General features: G+C 38.1%; 1 protein-coding gene across 1 annotated transcript in view; it reads left to right on the top strand.

The window, feature by feature from the left end:
- Nucleotides 1–24,138, top strand: part of LOC128360906 (NACHT, LRR and PYD domains-containing protein 14-like) — a 423,000-nt gene that overhangs the window by 72,702 nt on the left and 326,160 nt on the right. The window contains exon 12 of the mRNA XM_053321460.1: nucleotides 48–221. Coding sequence (XP_053177435.1) covers nucleotides 48–221 — 174 coding nt within the window. The remainder of the gene's footprint in view (nucleotides 1–47; nucleotides 222–24,138) is intronic.

Raw genomic sequence — 24,138 nt, 5'->3', positions numbered from 1 at the left:
AGCATGAACTTTGTCTTCTAAAGTAACATCTTTTATTCTTTATTCAGTTTGCAGAACTGCAGTTTGTCAGAGATCAGCTGTGCTTCTCTGGCCTCAGCTGTGAAGGATAACCCCTCCCATCTGAGAAAGCTGTATCTGGGAGGAAACAAGCTGCAGGATTCAGGGATGAAACTACTGTGTGACTTTCTTGAGAGTCCAGACTGCAGACTGGAGGCTCTGAGGTAAGACAACATTTTTACTTCTGTGCTGACATGAATAAGATGTGACAGTTGTGATGACACTAAACTGCAGACATAAAGCTGATATTAGGCTGATCCACACTGAGTATATTAATGGTAAAGTCTATTTTCTTCATCAGTGGTTTAGTCCATCAGCTGTGTCAGATTAATGTTGAGCTGCACATTTAAAACCTTTATATAACAAGAAGAATTCAACACTGGATAATTCACTCTGAACCTCTTCATCTCTTTTTCTTTTATATTTGAAAGTTTTAACCTGCTTCCTGTTGGGTTCAGGTGTTTGGAGTTTCCATCTTCTAAACTTGAGGGCTGGACAAAAAATACTTTATCTGATTAATTGTGATTCTTATTTGAATAATAAATAATCAATATTTGAAATCCAGAGATGAATCTTTGCATTTACACCTTTACTCAGTGAATGTGAACATGTGCACTGTGTTGTGTGTCTGCAGTGGTTACTTGTTGTAAATGGTTCAGTTAGAGCAGCATGATGAGTAAAATGTCTGCTGGGTGGAAATCGAGTTATTACAACATGCACTTAAATGTTATTTAAAGTTAAAAAGCAACATAGATGCTAGCTGCTATATTAGCTGCCTAGAGCCGTGGTCTCCAACCTGCTCCTGGAGAGCTACTGCCCTGCATGTTTTACATATCTCCCCACTCTAACACACTTGATTCTAAGTGTTAGCTCATTATCAAGCAGCTGAAGCTCATCAAAGGGCTTGATAATGAGTTAATTATTAGAATCAGGTGTGTTAGAGTGCAGAGATACCTAAAACATGAAGGGCAGTAGGTCTCCAGGAGCAGGTTGGAGACCACTGGCCTAGAGTCACAACAGTCCCAGAAACCGAGCCATGAAAAGTGTCAGTCGGTGGACTCGCTGCAGTTTACGGGACTGTGATGACTCAGGATGGTCAGCTGACTCTGGCTGTCTTGTAGGGATCTAAGGATCACATCTACAAGAGGAACAGACTGAAACAAGACTCCACACACTGATCTGAGCTCTCTGATTGTGTCTGTTAACAAGATATTATCTGTGACTCTGAGATGTGAAACTGTGGAAGTGGACTGAACAGTGATCAGATTCTACTGTATTCAGTGTGTCTCTAGCTGCCGGGGAGCTAACAGCAGCCAGTAGCTGTCTGCAGTATCAGACTGATGTCAACACTAATACAAACAGTGCACATTAACTAATGAGCAGACTTTCACTTTCTGCTGTCTGTGCTCAAAGTGATAAAGTTTAAACAGCAGCTACTGACAGTCCATGTGCTGCTTTACAGGTTCGCTCTTATGTTTATTAAATATACATAATGATGAAGCCCTTAGAAGTGATGCAGGTCTGTCATTATTATTGGTCAACTGAAGGGCTGCACAATTAATCACATTTTAATCACAATCTCGATTTTGGCTTCGATCAAATGAATGTGATCGAGCGGTATTGATGCGTCCTCTGTCCATAGAGCACCCCGCATCAAAGCATTTATTCCACTGTGAAGCAAATCAAGCGCTCCTTAAACCACTGTCTGATCTGAGCCTGTGTGAGCCAATCAGAGCTGCTCCCTGCCTGAAGTTTATTGGATGCAGTCTGAAAGAGTAACACATGAAAAATACATCAGCAGAGGGTGAGGAGTCTTTCCCTCGAAGCGGATCATCATGCTTTGTCTGGAAATGACCCATACTGAAAAAGTGAACACATTTTCAGAAATGTATGCAAATGAGTCAAAAAAAAAAACATCTTTCATATTTTTAATAAATTTGCAGAAACGTGTAAGATGTGTTTTCACTTTGTCAGTTTGCCTTATTGAGTGTAGACTGATGGAGAAAATATGTATTCAACATTAAATTGACACTATAACATTATACAGTATATAATAATAGAGGAAGGGGTCTGAATACTTTATGAAGTGACTGTTCATAGCTAAATACCACTGGATGGACTCAGCAAACATTATGACGTCATAGCAGGAAACTGACAGGTGTATTAATGATTGAGTCTTCCACTTAGAGAGGTCTGCTATTGGTTCTGGTTTCACTCTGAGAGCAACATTAACAGGTTATATCTAGAAATGTTTTAGTGCTTTAGTAATTTAACTACTGGTTGAACAGTGATGACACCAACACAACACAGGAAATACATTTTACCATTTAATAAATGTTTGAAACAAACCATCAAAAAGACTAATGTCCATATTTCAGCTCTGAAACAAAGAAAGCAGAAGTGATTATCTAAGTTCAACTAGTTTATTACTGAGGAACATATAAATACTGTTTCACTAAATATCTTTTTCTACATTGTTTCTTCTAATAACTAAACTAACTGTCTGCTGATCAATAAAAGACTTCCAGATGTCTTAGAAGTGGATCAGGATCAGAGTTGATTTATTGTACAGATGGAAATAAAGAAGATCTCTCATTAAGACTTTTTAAACTGAAGCAACTAAAGCAGCATAAAGCTGCTGCTGTGTTTTAAACAGCAGCAGGTGTTTCACATTCAGAGGTTTGAGGCTGAGCTGCAGGTTGAGTGGAGGTGTGTGAGGAAGTTTATTAGTGCTGTTGAACGTAACCGCTGTGCAACAATCAGAAAATAACGTTTTATTGATCTGATTCACCGGCTTTCTTACTGTCAGCGCTCCCTCTCTTCATTCACTCTCTAGCTCGCTCGACCACAGCTAACACAACAGCTTCCTGTAGCCACTTACTAAACCCCCCCCCCCCCATTAATTATACAGACTGTGGCGGCCCTCCATAGTCTAATTTGAGCTGCTCTGTTCTTTGTTTCAGAGCTGAAATATGGACATTAGTCTTTCTTTGATGGTTTGTTTCAAACATTTATTAACTGGTAAAATGTATTTCCTGTGTTTTGTGGGTGTGACCTTTTACTGTGTCATCAATGTTCAACCAGTAGTTCAATAATTAAAGCACTAAATAGTTTAGAACACAGTTTATTTGTTTAAATAGATGTAAGCTCTTAATGTTGCTCTCAGAGTGAACCAGAATGATGCATTTGACTTAAAAATGTGCCCCGGACCCTCCTAGAGCAAAGGTGTCAAACTCATTTTCATTCAAGGGCTACATACAGAAGCAATGAAGGACGAAAGGAAGGGAGGACAGACAGAAGGAAGGAAGGAAGGAAGGACAGATGAAAGAAAGGAAGGAACAAAGAAAAGATAAAAAAGGTAGGAAGAAAGGAAAGACAGGCAAAAGGAAGGAGGAAAGAAAGGTAGGAAGAACAGATGGAAGGAAGGACAGAAGGAAGAAAGGAAGGATGAAAGGACAGATGGAAGGTAGGAAAAGAACACAGGAAGGAAAGTGGGTCGAATTGGACCCCTGGGTGGGCCTGTTCTGGCCCGCGGGCCGCATGTTTGACACCCCTGCCCTAGAGGGTGGACTGAGGTCTCACCACCATAGTCTCTCATAGTTCAGGGTCCTTTTCTACAGTGAGGAGGAATAAAGTAGTAATATTCCTGCATTGAACAGACTGAGAGCAGAGGAGAGCGACGGGACGAGAAGTGACAGCAAACAGCAGCAGAGGCTAACGTTAGCTGCTCCTCTCTGTCTCAGCGAGGCGGAGCTGAGCCTCCGTACAGCAGAGACAGAGACGCTGGGAAATGATCACAACTTCAGTAATTTAACTATATAATCCACACAAAAGAAGATAACTAGTCCTATATGGCTCAGCCCTAAAACAACGTAACGCTTTGGAGAGTGTGCAGAGTAGACGTGATATTAATTTTTAATGTAGCGCCATACCGGTGTATTTCATTACGGGACACTGTTTCAGACGGGACCCTTGTCAGTGTTGCGCTTCCTGCCGAGTGAGTTAAGATCTACAGTCTATGGTTAAGATGAGATAGTTCACGCACCACATCCTGTTTTTTAATAATTAGTCAGTAAACTCAGCATCGTCTGACGCAGGCTGGAAAATGTGCACTTTTATTTACAGTTAAAAACATTTCGCCGTGTTTCAGCTTCTGTCAGACTAACGGAGCTGCGGTGGCTTCCTGTCTAAGTTTTCAAAATAAAACAAAGTTGTGGCTGTAAAATACGGGACAAATCCGGGGAAATGGGAATGTTGACTGAGCTCTGATATTACTACTAATGTGGAATTCTACAATATTCACTCATCATGAAGTGAAATAGTCCATCCTAAGTCAGTCTACTGCAGTAGATTAGTAGTTCCTCTCTCAACCAGTAGAAGATGTTGTGAACAGCTGATTATGCATGAAGAAAAAAATACTGTCATGTCCCGTGAATTTTGAAAATGTCCTTTTTAATATATATATTTTATTTTAATCAATCACTTATAATAGATCTATAATACACTGTATGAACTAAATTGTTCCTCTGGGATGAAATCCATTATAACTCTGTGTGTGTGTGTGTGTGTGTGTGTGTGTGTGTGTGTGTGTGTGTGTAGATAGAAATAGAGGATATGGATAGTCTTACAGATCTGCATTTATAGCATTATGTGTAAATCTCTCTCACACACAACCACTTTGACTCATGCATCCACTCACGCACGTGCACAGTTCATCAAACTCAATAGTGCTTTATACATTTACTATACAAGTTTTTGAGCTTTGAAGTTGTGTGTGTGAGAGAGACACATAATGCACTTGCAAGTCAATACAAATCCTCCGTTTTTATCTGCACATACACAGATTTACGTACACACACACACACACACACACACACACACACACACATATTTATTTTTCAATACACGCATACACACCACACTCTGACACCCATACCTACACATCCAGGTCATTTTGGATGCAACCACATTTTTCATTGGTCTGCTTCATAAAACAGGAAAAGCAGGACTGGGGAATTCTCCCAAAGGTAAAATACAGTTAAATCATGTTATCTGCTGAAAAACTAAAATAACTAAAGTTTTGAAGTCCTGGCTCTAAAATGAGCCCAGAACACAGGAATGCATGAAAGAGTCAATATTTAACAGGGGGGTCAATAAACGTAGTTATAATGGGTTTCAATGGGGACATGTTTATCTCTAAGGATCTCAGAGGGAATAATAGTGCATCAAAATCAATGTTGTTGCTAATTATTGACATTTCCCAGACTGTGATAATCTCCCCCAAAATAATACACTTTGCATTTAGTACATAGAAAATAATTCATTTTATGTTTGTTTTTTCTTTCATTAAAAAAACAGGCATATGTAACCAAACTGGCATTTAAAGGGTTAAAATCCTAAATATTATTATTATTATTGTTATCAGGACTGATGTTTGTTTAAAATAAAAATAATTAATTAAAAGTAGACAATACTAATTTATATATTTTTAATTAATGGTAGTCCTTTTACAGACATTTGTGTCCCTCAACAAGCATTTTCTGCCCGTTCCACTGCTTCCACTCTACAATAAATCCCCCAAACATGTTCCTCTTAGCCCTGCTCTTTACATCCCTCCATCATGTCCTTCCTTTCTACTGTCACTAACTGACTGCCGCTCTGACTTTTATAGTGTGTATGTGTGAAATAACTCTGCATGTCTGTATTATAATAGCTCTTATAATACATACATGCACTGTAGTGTTAAAAAACTCAAATATATAAATAAATAAATCACTGCACATTAATGTTACAGATTTTATTTTTTAGTTAATCTGCCTGATAATATGTTTTAAACAAGAATCAACTTCTGATTTTGAAAATTAAAAGTGTTTAAATAAAATAAAATAACAGTTTATGTTGTATAAAGACTAAAGACAGTATTTGTTTGCTCTCCTTGTTTGTTCAGTATTTCTCTTTAGATGTAAAAGCAAGTCAGCACAAAAAAGTTGTCTCAACTTAAATCTATACATTCACTCAGTATGTATCCTCTGATATTTTAACAACACAATATAACATGTTGTCTCAACTAATTCAGTTACAAAAAGTTGACCAACAATATAAAGTTAAGTCAACATTAATCAAGTTGAGGTTTAATGTTTGCTCATAATGTTCTCAGGCATTTACTAAAGGTCAGCCAATCAAATGTGACTCTGTAGCTAACAGAGCATTATGGAGAGAGATTAGAAGAGATGTGTTTTAATATCAGTGGGCAAAAACTTTGTTTCCATGTCCAGAACAATGTGGCTGAGCTCTAATTCATTTCAAACCATCTTTATAATCTTTAATGAATATTATTTATCACATTACAAGAAAAAAACAAAGTAAACATCAAATATTGACAGTCCATGTGTTGCTTTATGGCAGTGTTCCTCAAATACAAATCTTAAAGGTCCACAAAAAGCTTTTTCAATGAGGCAAAGGTTTGTTTATTAGTCGGTCAAGCCACAACTAATCAATGTATCCACCACCAACCAACTTAACAATACAATGGTTTATAGTAGAAAAATAGAATATATGACTCAACTATAAAATGTATTTTTAATTTTCATAAAAACAAAAATCAAATAAATACTCAATAACAAAACGTATTTTTCGTTTTAACATAAATTCAAATAAAAACAAAACAAAACAAAATTCACAGCCCCTGCAAATAATCCAAAACAAATATCAACACTGTAGTGCTGTGCATCAAAAGTGACTCAAGTTATAAAGTAAAAATGTGGGTCTTGCCCAACAGATAATTCTGACGATAATAATAAGTGCGAACACTCTCATTTAATGATGATGATATTTTATGCAACATTTTTCTTTTTTTAAGATCAGACCAGGGTCCGCAGATAGTTGTCCCGCGGCCCCTGCTTTATGGGATAGCACTTATATTCTTAAATGATGAAGCCCTTGCAAATGATATATTTCATTATTATTGGTCAACTGTTTTGCACATGTAGTTCTAAAAATATAGATGTCATATTTTAGTCTGTTTGCACTTTTTAACTAGTGTTTGGCTGCACAACATGAGTTAGTATAGATGGAGTCAGTGGTGGAGCTGCAGAGTTTAAGAGGTCTACGTCTGTATTGAAGTAGCAGCTGGTTGTCATTAATATTAATGAGAGCTCTTTTTCACTGTTTGTATTTGACAGTTTTTAACCTGCATCCTGTTGGGTTCAGCTGTTTGAAGTTTCCATTTTCTAAACTTCTACATTTAAACCTTCTTCAGCTCTGAACAGATTATGAAACACTGAATGATTTCAAGCATGAACTTTGTCTTCTAAAGTAACATCATTTATTCTTTATTCAGAGTGTATGACTGCAGTTTGTCAGAGATCAGCTGTGCTTCTCTGGCCTCAGCTATGAAGAGCAACCCCTCCCACCTGAGAAAGCTGTATCTGAGTAACAACAAGCTGCAGGATTCAGGAGTGAAGCTTCTGGGTGACTTTCTGAAGAGTCCAGACTGCAGACTGGAGGAACTGGGGTGAGTTCACTGACAGTCTGTTACTATTGTTGATCTCAGTGTTTAACAACTGAACATAGTTTATATACATTTATAATTTACATCCATGATGTTGTTATTTATTTTTTACTTCAGTTTATTCTGTAGTTATAAAAGATGACTGATTCTTAAAGAAACTGTAGAAAATATTCACTGTTGTTTAAAGTAAATCAATGTCAACATCTGTATACAGAAGATCAACTAATATTTTAAGATGGGGCTGTCAAACAAATTTGTGATTAATCACATTTTTTATCACGTTTAAACTTCTCCTATTTTGCATTTCACAACACTTTTTAGTCCATATTAACAATGTAAAGTAATTCTTACCAGTGTATCTTGATTGGGAATCAAATGAATGCAAAGAAAGTTTCTTTAAGAACTTTGACTTTCTATTTATTTCAAATCAGAAGAAGCACAATGAGCCTGAGGTAACACAATGTCTACTTCAAACATATAGAAAAGAAATGCTACAACAACAGTGTGGTCAACTTCAAAGTGCTTATTCTGTGAAATGCATTTTATTTTGAAAGGATTACACTGTTCCACATTGAGAAATAAACATAGAGCACATTATAATGAAGAGCATAACAAACAGAAAACACTCCATAGCTCCATTATCTTTGAGTTCAGATGAAAACTGAGGAACTTCCACATTGAGAAATGTGCAGCAGTGAAGGACACTCTGCAGAAACATAAGCGGCACTTCTCTGAAGCTGCAGAGTGATGGGACATTGAAGGTGCAGACAGTGCAGGAATATGACAGCAGCAGCAAGACTCCTCCATACCAACACATGCTGTGGACTGTGCACAGTTTACAGAGTCAGTCTGTGACAGTGCTTTAGAGTCAGTGAGTCAGAGAGCAGCATGATTAACACCATAAAAAACAAAAACATGTTATGCTCAATCCTTAATCACATCACGAATAACACGTTAACTTTGACCGGCCTAGTTTTAAATTGATCAAGTTTACTTGTTGAAGGAGAAATATTTTCTAAATTTACATTAATTGTAATATGATTTCAGAACACACACACACACACACACACACACACACACACACACACACACACACACACACAGGGACACACACACAGGGACACAGATGGATAATTTAAAACTTGAACACATTGATTTGTATTATAAATTCATTTTAATCTCCATCATTTATTCTTTATTCAGGTTGAAGGACTGCAGTTTGTCAAAGATCAGCTGTGCTTCTCTGGCCTCAGCTCTGAAGGACAACCCCTCCCATCTGAGAGTGCTGAAACTGGGTGAAAACAACCTGAAGGATTCAGACATGAAGCAGCTGTCTGACCTTCAGAAGGGTCCAGACTGCAGACTGGAGACTCTGATGTGAGTAGAGAGTTGGAGTCAGTCTGTGCTGGTTTCAGCAGTTTAGTATTAAACACAGTCAGTATCAAAGCAAAGATCCAGTATTTCCTGGTGAACCTCCAACCTTCTCAGTGCTGCATTCCTCAGTGAAGCTGTGATAGGAGAATGGTGACAGGCTTCAGGATTGGACAGAGAGACACAGAGAGAGACAACAGTCAGCCAATCAGATGAGCCAGAAGCTTGTTGTGATCATGTGTTTGAGTTGATGTGAAGACGACTGTTGTTGTTGTGTTGATGTCTGCAGGAAGGCTGCTGCTCTTTATACTGGATGTGCTGCATCACTGACTGACAGCTGATGAAGTGAGTCTCACTAAACACTCATTTATCACCTCTGTTGTTTCTTCTTCTCTCATCAGCTGGAAGGATTGATGATCTCTGTCAGAGTCAGAGTGAACATCCAGGAGTGTTGAGAGAGGATCAGCTGGATCCTGATGTTCCATCTGGACCTGGAGTCTGGATCTGGATTTTGTCGTCTTCACTTAAGTCTCTGAACATGAGCTGTTTGATGCAGAAAAGATAAAGTAAAACAGGTGTTATAAGTCAGACTGTCAGCCTGGGCTCATATTTATCAAGCGTCTCAGAATCACACTGAGAGTTAACGAGGACTAAAACTAATGAATGAAGCAGAAGAGAATTGACTGTGACTTTCAGCAGGAGAAGGATTACTGCTGGGAGAGAGTGAGACGTCGCTGTTTTACCACAGTCAGAGCAGCAAAGTAGAAATAATGATGACGTGTTGTAGTTTTCTCACAGTCTCAGCTGGAAACATTAAACAGTGGTAATTTGGTATATTATGTGTATAGACAGGTAACCAGACAGGTAACTTACCAAGGTTATGGAACAAAACTATGATGCCAAAATTCAATGTTAAGATATTTACAAACTGTAAAGAAAGTGTGAAAAAGCTCTGCTATACATGTTTCTGTGTCATTACATCATTTAATATTTTTTACTATATTGTATTTAATATGTTTGTTGATATTTTTATATTGTATATTTCTAATCATTTGTCAATTTTAGTAAACTTCCACTACTACTACTACTTGGGTAATATAGATTTTTGATCTATTTGAATTTGAGAAGTAATTGTAGTTTATATTTTATTGAAGATAAAAGGTCATTTGACTGAATTTAAACCTGCTTGTTAATTGTTAGTTTGCCAAAGGTCCATCAGTGATCTATAATCTGGGTTTGTTTGGTTTGCAGTATGTTTAGTTACAGTTCACATAGCAGCAACATTTAGTGTTAAATTAAAACAGACAAGTATCAAGTTCAGTTGTTTATTGGTTTAGTTCTGTGTTCAGTAAATCAATCATTTTCTTTCTGTGCTACTTACCAACTACTTACTGTATTTATACACTGGTTGACATCAAGTATGGGAAGATTTATTTTATTTAACTTACTTAAATGTTTGGTTTAGTTTCTATATGATTTATACTTGTTGTGGTTTGTGATAAGGATTATATTTATATGTATGATGTTCTTATTGTAAATAATTTTGACTGATTCATTCACTCAAGTAGTGTACAAATCAAGTACTTTTAATTGACTTGAGTATTTCCACTTTATACTTTCTGTATAATATTGAAATATTATGTTGCAGCCATTATACATTTATGGATTATTTTTAATGTTGTGTAACAGTCTGTTGTAACTCTGGTTGGTGTATGGAGGAGCTCACCAGGACAGGCTCATTATTCATTCATTATTATAAGGATTTATGTTCTTATTTTAGGTGACATAGCTCAATAACATGTTGGATGAACTCATGTTGACCTGAGTATTTGTAATGAATCGCTGCCATCTAGCGGTCACTGTGAGGAACTGCACTGATTACATTCATCAAGTTAATTCAATGCAGGCCGGTTTGATAGCATAATACCACTTCTGCTTATTTTAAGTACAGTGACATAAATTATGACAGAAATAACAGAAACAGTTTTTTCCCTTTTATTGACAAATAAAACATTTTCAATTTCTTCTCCCACAGAATAATCAAATACAAAATCTGAAAAATATTAATTTGAGGTTTAACAGAAGAAAAGTTTCTCATTATAATGACTTGCATCATTTTTTTTCATTTCTTCCATAATCACTGATATGTTTTAAAGTGTTTGAAAGCAACAGGATTAGATAAAAGGATTTCAGTTTGTTTGTTGTGTTTTTCTTTTAATTAATGCATTTTTGTATCAGGGTCAGTGACGTTTTTTGTGTTCATGTGGTTTAGTTTAAATTTAAAGGGTTAAAATGTGAAAATAAACGTATGAACTTTCTGTTTTTATGGACCCAGCATCAAATTTCTGCTTTTAATCTATTTTGAGAGAATATATTAGAGGATCATCGTTTGGCTCGGTTCAAGCTGGTGTGAAAAAGTATGAGTTAGTTTACAGTGAACATATAAATCCTGTTTTGGTTTAGGCTACTAATAAGAACAATAAGTATTTGTATAGCAGTTGTCATACAAGAAATGCTTCAAAGTGCTTTACAACAAAATACATTATATCAAACACACAGTGCTTCACATTAAAATGACCTAAAAGGAGCATAAAACAATGTTTAAAAAAAACATAAAAAGAAATATTGTATATTAAAATATATATATTGTAATATTGAAATATTATCAGGGCTCTCAAGTTTCATGAATAGTTTGCAGTGAGATTACATCTGTTAGGACCGGAGCGACTCCAAACTCTGACTGTTGGCCCCAGCGGCCCCAGCGGCCCCAGTGGCCCCTCGGCCCCTCGGCCCCGACCAGTTCTCCCAATTATTTTCGCGACTTAAAAATTTTACACTCTGTTCATAACTGACCAGCACAAATAAACATGAAAATAATGGGTTAATCCAATAAAAGACTAATTCAGCTAAATAAAATGAATAGTTTTATGATATTGATCCCAAATGGATCAATAAGAAAAAAGATATTTGGCCCCAAATGAGCCTTTTAACCTTCACACACTGTTCATATTCAGACCATTCACAGTATCCCTGCAGAATTAGTTTCTAACAGATTTCTGCACAACAAACCATTCATGAATACTTCATCATCAGTCACATATAAACAGCAAGATGAATCATAATGAAGCTTTCAGAGAGCAGACAGTTTATTCCTCCGTTTTTACACTTTGTGTTTATGGAGAAAAAACATGAATTGTATTAAATGTGAAGAATGTAACACTATTTATTTATTTTTATGTTTTGAATAAATATGGGTCAAACATTTATCAGCTGCTCACAGATGTTTTTAAGAGGTTGAAATATTTTACCAAGTTCAAAGTTAAAAAGTATTTAAGGTGTTTTTACAGCTTTAAAATATAAAAATGGGTCAAATTTGATCCTGAACAGCATGTAAGGGTTAAACAGCAGCGCTCAACGTGTGTGTGTGTGTGTGTGTGCGTGTTGGCCTGTGTGCGCGCATTTCAGTGTATAGATGGTGTGTGTTGTAAGTGTGTGTGTCAGATATTGATGCCTTGATGACAGAGGTTTCTTTTCTTCCTTCCTTCCTTCTTTCTTTCCTTCCTTCCTTCCTTCCTTCCTTCTCTTCCTTTTCTTCCTTCCTTCCTTCCTTCCTCCCTTCCTTCTCTTCCTTCCTTCCTTCTTTCCTTCCTTCCTTTCTTCCTTCCTTCCCGACCCTCCTTTTGTAAATATGTTCCTTCTTTCCTTCCTTCCTGTTCTTCCTTCCTCCCTTCTTTCTTTCCTTCTCTTCCATCTCTTCCTTCCTTCCTTCCTTTCTTCCTGTTCTTCCTTCCTTTTCTTTCCTTCCTTTCTTTCTTTCTTTATTTCCTTCCTTCCTTCTTTCCTCCCTCCCTTCTCTTCCTTCCTTCTCTTCCTTTCTTCCTTCCTCCCTTCTTTCTTTCCTTCTCTTCCATCTCTTCCTTCCTTCCTTCCTGTTCTTCCTTCCTTTTCTGTCCTTCCTTTCTTTCTTTCTTTCTTTCCTTCTCTTCCTTCTTTCCTCCCTCCCTTCTCTTCCTTCCTTCTCTTCCTTTCTTCCTTCATGATACATTAAACACAGGTGTGGGCTATTTGGGCAGGTAGAGGCTACACAGACCCGCGTGCGTATGAGAACGTGCTCGCAGCGGGAGAAAAAAAAAAAACAACTTATTTTCATAATCTACCCAGCAACAAGAAATACTGTTTTCTGATTGGCTGGTAGGTCGCTAACTCGGGACAGCTGTGAACTCAGCAGAGAAATGTAAGAAATTTACAAACTGTAAAGAAAAGTGTGAAAAAGCTGGTTGACATCAAGTATGAGAGGATTTATTTTATTTTACTTAGTTAAATGTTTGGTTTAGTTTCTATATGATGTATACTTGTTGTGGCTTGTGATAAGGATTATATTTATATGTATGATCTTGTTGTAAATAATGTTGATTAATGCTGATTTATTCACTCAAGTAGTGCACAAATCAAGTACTTTTAATCAACGTGAGTATTTCCACTTTATACTTTCTGTATAATATTGAAATATTATGTTGCAGCTATTATACATTTATGGATTATTTTTTAATGTTGTGTAACAGTCTGTTTTAACTCTGGTTGGTGTATGGAGGAGCTCACCAGGACAACAATGACTCATTATTCAATCATTATTATAAGGATTTATGTTCTTATTTTAGGTGACATAGCTCAATAATATGTTGGATGAACTCATGTTGACCTGAGTATTTTTAATGAATCGCTGCCATCTAGCGGTCACTGTGAGGAACTACACTGATTACATTTATCAAGTGTTTGGAGTTAGATCAGAGGTATCAAACTCATTTTAGTTCAAGGGCCACATACAGCCCAATTTGATACTAAAGTAGGTCATTATTTTGAGATACTAAGTCATTATTATGAGATAAGTCACCTGTAAGCCCTGGTTACCAAAACAGTGGAATAAAATAAATTGGATAACTTAGAAAATTGATTAGAGAAAAGTGCATTCATGTGGATATGATTTTAATAATATAATTAATTAAAAAAATAAATAGTACATTTTAAATGTATTTAGATAATAACCGTTGTAGCAGCACACAGACTATAAAAGCCTGAGTCAGCTCGCTGTCAAAGCAGCAGCTGATCCAGATACACAGACAAACAGAGCAGAACCCAGAGTGATAAACATATAGAGCTGTAACCTGGAGCAGTCACACTACTGCTGCTCTTTCTGCGGAGCTCAAACCCCGGTGACTTTTTCATTCAAACTAATGTGTATAAATATGACATTATTCACTGACAAGTCATTTAGTTTAGAGAAAAGAAAAAAAAGAAAAACGTTAGCTCTAGCCGCTCTAGCGTTAGCAACGGTTAGCACTGCTAATGTTGACAACCCTTGGTGCTAATGGTGCTAACGTTAGCGGCCATTAGCACCCGCTAGCATTGGTAGCCGTTGATAGCCGTTGGAGCTAATAAAACAAATGTTAGCTGATTATTACCTATTACCTGATTATTCTGAGTTGCGTTTGTGTGTGTGTGTGTGTGAGAGAGAGCAAATTATAACTTGTAAAAATAGAAGAAGAGTGAATTTGAAAGAAAAGAAAAAGGTATTTGATCTGTGTAGAAATTTTTTTTTTTGCTTTGTGGTTACAAGGCCAGCTCCTCCTCTTCTTCATCATCATCATCTGCATCGAAATCACCAGAGACCTTCATTCTTCAGGTCGGCTGGTTGCTCCAGTGAACATTACAGTAGGTCTGAAACACATACACACACACACTTGATGCCCCTCAAACACACACACACACACACACACACACACACACACACCTGTTGTCCATCAAACACACACACACACACACACACACACACACACACACACACACACACACACACACACACACATTGGTTAGTGTTACTTTAATTAAAGTAATGAATGTATTTAGTGCAGGTTTTAATACTTGAGATGAAACTTGTATGTATTGATGTGTGTTTCTATAAGTTTGGACATTTTTAAGAGGAAACTCAAAACTCACCTGTTCAGCCGGCTTTTGATTAAACGTGAAAAATGTTTTTAACCCTTTAATTTTATTCTATTGTGCTTTCTTTCCTTCTTTCCTTCCTCCCTTCCTTCCTTCCTTCATTCCTTCCTTCCTTCCTTCCTTCCTTCTTTTCTACCTTCCTTCTTTCTTTCCTTCCTTCCTCCCTTCTTCCTTCCTTCCTCCCTTCTTTCTTCCTTTCCTTCCTTCCTCCCTTCTTTCCTTCCTTTCCTTCCTTCCTTCCTTCCTCCCTTCTTTCTTTCCTTCCTTCCTTCCTTCCTTTACTTCCTTCCTTCCTTTTCTTCCTTCCTTCCTTTTCTTCCTTCCTCCCTTTCCTTCCTTCCTTTTCTTTCTTCCTTCCTTCCTTCCTTCCATCATCCCTTCCTTTCTTCCCTTCCTTCCTTCCTTCCATCATCTCTTCCTTCCTGCCTTCCTTCCTTCCATCATCTCTTCCTTCCTTCCTTTTCTTCCTTCCTTCCTTCCTTCCTTTCTTCCCTTCCTTCCTTCCATCATCTCTTCCTTCCTGCCTTCCTTCCTTCCATCATCTCTTCCTTCCTTCCTTCCTTCCTTTCTTCCCTTCCTTCCTTCCTTCCTTCCTTCCATCATCCCTTCCTTTCTTCCCTTCCTTCCTTCCTTCCATCATCTCTTCCTTCCTGCCTTCCTTCCTTCCATCATCTCTTCCTTCCTTCCTTCCTTCCTTCCTTCCATCATCCCTTCCTCCCTCCCTCCCTTCCTTGACTGGAGGACACCAGGAGGGTTAAGGTGGTTTAGGTTGAAAGCAACGTTCACAGTTGGAGACAGGAAGCAGACGGAGGTCTCCAGTGTCAAAGTCAGACACTTCATTCAGCTTATGAGGTGTTACTTTAACTTAATGCTGCCAGTGTAGAAACACAACCATACACATTTTAATACTGTAGTGTCTAATATCACATGTTTTACTGCTAGATCACATATTTGGTTGGGGGAAAAACAACATGTAGCTTTTCTGCATATCACCATATTTCACATTCAGATTCACTTTAACCCTTGTGTCGTCCTCCCGGGTCTTATTCTTCTTCCCTCCTTCTTTCATTCCCTCCCTCTTTCCGCCCTCCTTTCCTTCCTTCCTTCTTTCCTTCCTTTTCTACCTTCCTTCCTTCTTTCCTTTCCTTCATTCCTTCCTTCCTCCCTTCCTTCCTTCCTCCCTTCCTCTTTTCCTTTCCTTCCTCCCTCCCTCCTCCTTTCCTTCCTCCTTCCCTCCTTCTTTCCTTCCTGCCTCCCTCCTTCTTTCCTTCCTTCCTCCGTAATTTCCTTCCTTCCTCTTTTCCTTTCCTCCCTCCCTCCCTCCTACCTTCCTTCCTTCCTTCCTTCCTTCTTCCCTTCCTTCCTCCCTTTCCTTCCTTCCTTCCTTCCTCCCTTCCTCTTTTCCTTTCCTCCCTCCCACCTACCTTCCTTCCTTCCTTTTCCTCCTTTCCTTCCTTCTTTCCTCTGTCCTTCCTTCTTTTCCTCCTTTCCTTCCTCCCTCCCTCCTTCTTTCCTTCCTGCCTCCCTCCACTTTCCTTCCTTCCTTTCCTTCCTTCCTCCCTAATTTCTTTCCTTCCTTCCTTCCTCCCTTCCTCTTTTCCTTTCCTCCCTCCCTCCTACCTTCCTTCCTTCTTTCCTCTGTCCTTCCTTCTTTCTTCCTCCTTTCCTTCCTCCCTTCCATCTTTCCTTCTTTCCTCCCTCCCTCCGTCTCTCTTTCTTTCCTCTGTCCTTCTTTTATACCTTGCTTCCTTCCTTCGTTTCTTTCCTCCCTTCTTCCTTCCCTCCTTCCTTTCTCCCTCCTTTCCTTCCTTCTTCCTTCCTTCTTCCTTCCTTCTTTCTTTCCTTCCTTCCTCCTTCTCTTCCATCTCTTCCTCCATTCTTCATTTTCTTCCTTCTTTTCCTTCTTTCCTCCCTCCCTCCTTCCCTCCTTCCTCATTCCCTTCTTTCCTTCTTTCCTCCCTCCCTCCGTCTCTCTTTCTTTCCTCTGTCCTTCTTTCATACCTTGCTTCCTTCCTTCATTCCTTTCCTCCCTTGTTCATTCACTCCTTCCTTCCTCCCTCTTTCCGCCCTCCTTTCCTTCCTTCCCTCCTTTCCTTCCTTATTCCTTCCTCCCTTCCTCCTTTCCTTCTTTACTCCCTCCCTCCGTCTCTCTTTCTTTCCTCTGTCCTTCTTTCATACCTTGCTTCCTTCCTTTGTTCCTTTCCTCCCTTCTTCCTTCCTCCCTCCTTTCCTTCCTTCTTCCTTCTTTCCTTTCCTTCCTTCCTTCCTTCCTCCCTCCCTCCTTCCTGCATATCACCATATTTGCAACTTGCTAAATACATGAACATTTTCTCATTATGTTGACAGATAACGTGATTCAGCCCAAATTATTACTAACACATTGTTACTAGCTAAATGTATTAGCTGTTGCAGTTTAGTCATATATAATAGTAATTACTAGGAGATGGAGTTTATTTGCCTTCCATAGAACTACTCTACAGAGACTGAAAACATGACACTCACTCATCTGGTTTTAATACCTTTTGGACAACAACAGAGGAATAACATATACAAGCCTTTTATAGTGTCGTCTTAGTGTATTTTAAAGAATTATAGACTCTCTGTCAGGAGATGATTTCTGACTCACCACTCTGTTTCAAACACAGAGATCTCTGTTACATTGCATCACATCCATTTATTTTCATAATGTTCAAGTATTACAAAACATAACCGTAAACTTTCTCCTTATAAATATAACAAAAGGCCTTGTGTGTGTGCGGTCAAAAGACATTTCTGATCTTTTCCTTCTCATCATGAGTTGTCAAGAGTTCAACCCACCTGTCTCCAATGACTCATTCATTCATAGGATCTGTCACTCCCACCTCCCCACCACAGATGCAATACATATAAAGGACAGCAGGGGGAGACCAAACCATTCAACCATACATACCTAAACATAATATCTAAATAATTGGGTGAGTACTCTAACACCCATCAAAGTAATTAATCAATCAATAATATAATATAATGAAGTAAATTATAATAAAGTAAAATGTTAGTAGATCAGTTCATTGTTGGTTTGGATTTGTTGACAATAAGAAAAATGTGGAAAGTTGCAGCCTTGTCCTTTAACTTAGTTGTTTCTTTTTGGACACACCTTATCTCTCCTATCAGATAAACTGTCCTCAATCACCACACACACACACATACACACACACACACACACTACTTACAGGAAATAAGAAGGTGGGAGGAGCAAACAGGTAGGAAAACTGTTTACTTGTCAAACAGGTAATGAAGGAATTCACTCAGTTCAGATGACATTTTAGAGTCATGAGAGCAGAAAGAGGAAAACATCAAGTGTGAATCAGGGTGAGTGTTAATGTTACTGTAGACCTGGAAATATTGAGTGTCTATTGATCATTGCTGATTACTTTACAGATTAGTTGTTAAATTAATTAAACTGTGTCAGAAAAGTATGGAATCACAGTGTTGACGTCTTCAAATGTTGTTTCCTTTGTTCTTTTCCTGGTTTGTGCGTCCTCACAGTGATGTAACATGACTCACTGGTTCTGTTAAAATAGAGAGAAGTCACAGTTAAGAACAACACAGATGTTTATCTGAAGTCTGTTTGTTGGATTTAAACCAGAGTCAAAGTTTATCTTTGTGATGGACAGAAAACACACATGGTTGTAGTTAAAGTCATGTAAACTAATAAGAATATACAGTACTAACATGAGAGGCAGGACTGGGTTTATTATACTGTGTGTGTGTGTGTGTGTGTGTGTGTGTGTGTGTGTGTCTGTGTGTCTCTCTCCAGTGTTACTGGTTTACCTCTCAGACTCCAGAAGATGAAGGAAGAGGAGGAAGAGGAGGACGGAGCAGAGTCTGTAATATCCAGCTGTCTGTCTATGAAGAGTGACCGGTCTATAGGTGATCCTCCATTCTTCAGTAATGAATCTGAACCCTCAGACACAAAGTAAGAGACTGTTTCTACTGTAAACTGACCTGAAGATGATTCAGTGTTGAAATGTAAAAATGAATCTATGCTTCATGAGTGAAAATGTTCCTAACAGTTATCATCAGAGCTGAACTTTGAGCTTCAGTCACTGTAACTTTACTGCTCATTAGACAGAGACAGAGAGGTAAAGTCCAGGGAGGAAAGGCAGAGAAGGATTCAGACTTCAACTCCTTATTCTCAGCAGAGACTGAAAGAAACTGAAAATACAGTGCCTATAAAAAGTTTTCATCCCCTTGGATGTTTTCCCCTTTTCATTGCTTTTATTAATTGAATCATGGTCAATATTATTTAGCCTTTACATTTTTTAAATGTTTTAATTTCTTTACAAAAAACAACTCTTTAATGTCAAAGTGGAAACAGATTTCTTCAAAGTAATGTCAATTATTAAAAAATATATGATGTAAAATAAGTGATTGCATAAATATTCATCCCCTTCAAGTCAGTATTTAGTAGATGCACCTTTAGCCTTAATCACAGCACTGAGTCTGTGTGGATGGGTCTCAATCAGGCTCACACATCTGGACACTGAAAGTTTACTCCATTCTTCTTTGCAAACCTGTTCAAACTCTGTCAGGTTGCAAGAAGATAAGCTGCCAAGAAGCATCCCCACAGCATGATGCTGCCACCACCGTGCTTCACGGTGGGGATGGTGTGTTTGTGGTGATGTGCAGTGTTTGGTGTCCGCCAAACATAGCGTCTAGTCTAATGGCCAAAAAGCTCCAGAACCTTCTTCTAGTTGACCTTCCAGTCTCCCACATGCCTTTGGGTGAACTCTAGTCCAGATGTGATATCCGTTTTCTTCAGCAGTGGCTTTCTCTTTGCCACTCTCCCATAAAGCAACAGTTGTTGTGTGGAGTTTCTCTCCCACCTCAGCTGCTGAAGCTTTTAACTCCTTCAGACTAGTCACAGGTGTGTTGGTGGCCTTCCTCACCAGTCTCCGTCTTTCTCAGTTTGTGATGACGGCCTCCTCTAGGCAGATTGACACACTTCTACCCTCACTTCTACTTTTCAATAAGCTTTTCTTGGAGTTTCTTAGAGTGTTCTTTTGGCTTCATGGTGTAATTGTAGCAGGAATATTGATTAACCAGTGACTGGACCTTCCAAACTCAGGTTTCTTTACAATCACTTGAGACACATTCACTGCACTCAGCTGATCTCCATTTCATTATTTGTGAGAATACTAGCAAGAATTGGCTGGATCTCTGTTGCATTAGGTCAGTCACTTTGAAGGGGGGGAATATTTATGCAATCACTTATTTTACATGAAAACATTTTAATTAATTAACATAACTTTATAGAAATCTGTTTTCACTTTGACATTAAAGAGTTGTTGTTTTTTTGTAAATTATTTTAACAATGCCAAATAATATTGACCATGATTCAATTTATAAAAGTAATAAAAGGGGAAAACATCCAAGAGGGTGAATACTTTTCATAGGCACTGTACATAAAGTGAATTAATAAAAAATTATAACTACTAGTGTGATGAATATATATTGTGACGCATGCAGCTGTGTGTAGAAATACTGACACTGACCTTCATACAGGATCTCTTCAGTCCAGCACCTTAGTGAATGTGTAATCTGGTTATTGCAATAAAAAAGATACATTTACAATGTAGTATAAAGTCCAGATGTTGATATGAAGAAACTAATAAAGCTGTAAACAGAATTATGTTTCTGCCAGGGTTATTATAGTTTTGACATGTTCATTAGTTTGTTTTTCAGTTGTTTTTTTAATTTCAGTTTAGTTTTAGTGAGTTTAGCAAGTGATGAAGTAGTTTTAGTTTAGTTTTTATTAAGTTTTAGTCTTAGTTTTATTTTTTCAGGTATTAGGAGCAAAGCCTTGATTAGTAGAAGCTGTAAAAGATGAATAATGTCATAATGACACTGAGCTAAGGTTTACTGGCTCCTGCTTCTCAGTGAGAGCTTCCATAGTGGACTTTCACATTAGTGGGATTTTTCCCTTTTAGCTTTTATTCCACAAATGCTCCCATCATTCTTCATCATCACACTTTTACTTTTATCTACTGCGGGGTTCGAGTCTGAATGTTCCCATAATGGGCTGTGTAAAATGTATTTTATTCTTTATAGAAAGAATTCACGTCAAGCAGGCATCCGCTCTGCTGCCCCCTACTGGCGCGAGCCCAAGAAGTCAAACTGAACAGAAGTAAAAATCGAGGGAGAAAATAAACTAAGCTGATTTTACCTTTTAATTCGGTTTAGTTTTACTTAATTTTGCATTGTTCATTGAAGTTTTTATGTATTTATTTTTTTACTTATTATTTCAGTTAACTGAATTATTTTTTCACTGCTAGTTTTAGTAATGATGTTGCATTAAGAAACATAACCACTGAATGAAGCTACATACCGGTATATGTATTGCTCTGAAGTCAGAGAGAGGAGGTCAGGATTGACAGGAAGCACTGAGGTAACAAAAGCACTCTGGTTCAGGTTAATAAATGATTGTGTTGATTTAGTGACATCTTGTAGTGAGATTGCACATTACAAAACATTGAATAGCCCCACCTCCCAATTTCAAGTCTGTAAGATAACTTATGGAGGCTGCAACCCTCATGAAACTCATTAAAGGCCCTGTGTAGAGCCAGTTTTTGTCCATTCTGGCCACTGTAGAAACATGGCGGCCTCTTTTGAAGAGGACCTATGTAGATATGAAGGGCTCTGTTACAGCCCTCGAGCAGTGTGTATGGTCTGTATGGTGTGTATTGTGTGTCTGTGTGGGTTCTCTGTGTTCTCTCTTTTGTTTGGCTAGACGGAAGTGAAGAGAACCAATCTCCAGTCCTAGCTCCTCCCATTCCTCTGGTACCATTCGGCTCCCTGATTGGTGCGGCATAGGTGGAGGTGCTCCAATCTCTGCCTCCAATTAAGAGGGCATACTCTTAATAATGCTCTGCAGCCCGTCACTCGAGGCGGCTGGATTGTTGTGGCCAGTTCGCCTTGCTTTGCTGTTGCGCCTTGTTGAGATCGTGATATTGTTAACGGTTGGCCGAGTTAATGGTACTGTTGTACACCATCACTAGGTTCACTTTTTGTATTAGCTCGCTAGGAGTAGGGGTGCTGCTCACCGTTTTTGGTATTGTTATAGAGATTTGGTAAGCTTACTTTTTGTGTTGTTAGCTCTGTTTTTAGAGTCCTTTTTGTTCTATTTCTTTGTTTATTTGAGCAGCATCACCCGGCCTTTGTTTGTTATTGTAAAATCCTTGGTTAAGAAATAATTTTGTTTATTATCCGTTGAAAAAGGGAAATATTGATCCCGGACGAGCCCCCATTTATGTTACAACCCAGTTCGTTGAAAGGAAAAGTAACATAAAAACCAGATGTAAAAGGTTTAAACAAAATTATTTATTAACCAAGGATTTTACAATAACAAACAAAGGCCGGGTGATGCTGCTCAAATAAACAAAGAAATAGAACAAAAAGAGGACTCTAAAAACAGAGCTAACAACACAAAAAGTAAGCTTACCAAATCTCTATAACAATACCAAAAACGGTGAGCAGCACCCCTACTCCTAGCGAGCTAATACAAAAAGTGAACCTAGTGATGGTGTACAACAGTACCATTAACTCGGCCAACCGTTAACAATATCACGATCTCAACAAGGCGCAACAGCAAAGCAAGGCGAACTGGCCACAACAATCCAGCCGCCTCGAGTGACGGGCTGCAGAGCATTATTAAGAGTATGCCCTCTTAATTGGAGGCAGAGATTGGAGCACCTCCACCTATGCCGCACCAATCAGGGAGCCGAATGGTACCGGAGGAATGGGAGGAGCCAGGACTGGAGAAAAGGCTCATTCTAAGGGAATGAACTTTCAGGTGATTATACACAAATAAAAACATACCTATGAATATTATATTCCATTTCTGTCCTTGAAAGTGACTTAAATCAAATTGTGTCAGAAAAATATGAAATCACAGTGTTGACATCCTCAAATGTTGTTCCCTTTGTTCTTTTCCCGGTTTGTGCGTCCTCACAGTGATGTAACGTGACTCACTGGTTCTGTTAAAATAGAGAGAAGTCACAGTTAAGAACAACACAGATGTTTATCTGAAGTCTGTTTGTTGGATTTAAACCAGAGTCAAAGTTTCTCTTTGTGATGGACAGAAAACACACATGGTTGTTGTTAAAGTCATGTAAACTAATAAGAAGATACAGTACTAACATGAGAGGCAGGACTGGGTTTATTATACTGTGTGTGTGTGTGTGTTTGTGTGTCCAGTGTTACTGGTTTACCTCTCAGACTCCAGAAGATGAAGGAAGAGGAGGAAGAGGAGGACGGAGCAGAGTCTGTAATATCCAGCTATGTGTCTATGAAGAGTGACCGGTCTAAAGATGATCCTCCAGTCTTCAGTAATGAACCTGGACCCTCAGACACAAAGTAAGAGACTGTTTCTACTGTAAACTGACCTGAAGATGATTCAGTGTTGAAATGTAAAAATTAATCTCTGCTTCATGAGTGAAAATGTTCCTAACAGTTATCATCAAATGTCATTTAAAATCAAACACCATTGACTGACAACCCAAACTCTACTAAACCATCTACATCAGTTATTAGTGATTGTCTGAAGATCTGCAGCAGGTTAAACCATCTAGATATAAAGTAGCAGCTGATGTTTTTAACAGAGCTTTGTAGCTCATGAAATGTCTGTAAAGGATTCAAACTACCTGCATGAAATAGATTCTACAAACAAAGTTCACAAGAGATAAATGTTCAGGATATGTTTCATATTCATTCAGTGTTTTCACATGTTCACATCTCTTTGCTCTCACATCTGTTTTCAGCTGTAGATACAACATGCAGAAGGAGATTTAAACATACTTGTTGTCATTATTAGATCAAGATCAGGTGCCATGTTTCATGTTGAATGAATGTGTCAAACAATTGTTTCTACAGACAGAGAGCAGAGTCTCTAATATCCAGCTGTCTGTCTATGAAGAGTGACTGGTCTAAAGGTGATCCTCCAGTCTTCAGTAATGAATCTGGACCCTCAGACACAAAGTAAGAGACTGTTTCTACTGTAAACTGACCTGAAGATGATTCAGTGCTGAAATGTCACTTTAAACTTAACCACAGCTTTATGAATGAGCTTTATAAATATACAGAGGACAAGAGAAATGAGAGAGAAATAAGAACAAGAACAGGAGTTTCTGCTGAGTTCTGAGTTCAGTCAGAAGTTGAAC

This window comes from Scomber japonicus, chromosome 6, assembly GCF_027409825.1.
Source record: "Scomber japonicus isolate fScoJap1 chromosome 6, fScoJap1.pri, whole genome shotgun sequence".
NCBI lineage: Eukaryota > Metazoa > Chordata > Actinopteri > Scombriformes > Scombridae > Scomber > Scomber japonicus.
The sequence above is the reverse complement of the archived record's forward strand: the minus strand, read 5'-3'. Positions and strand labels throughout refer to the sequence as shown.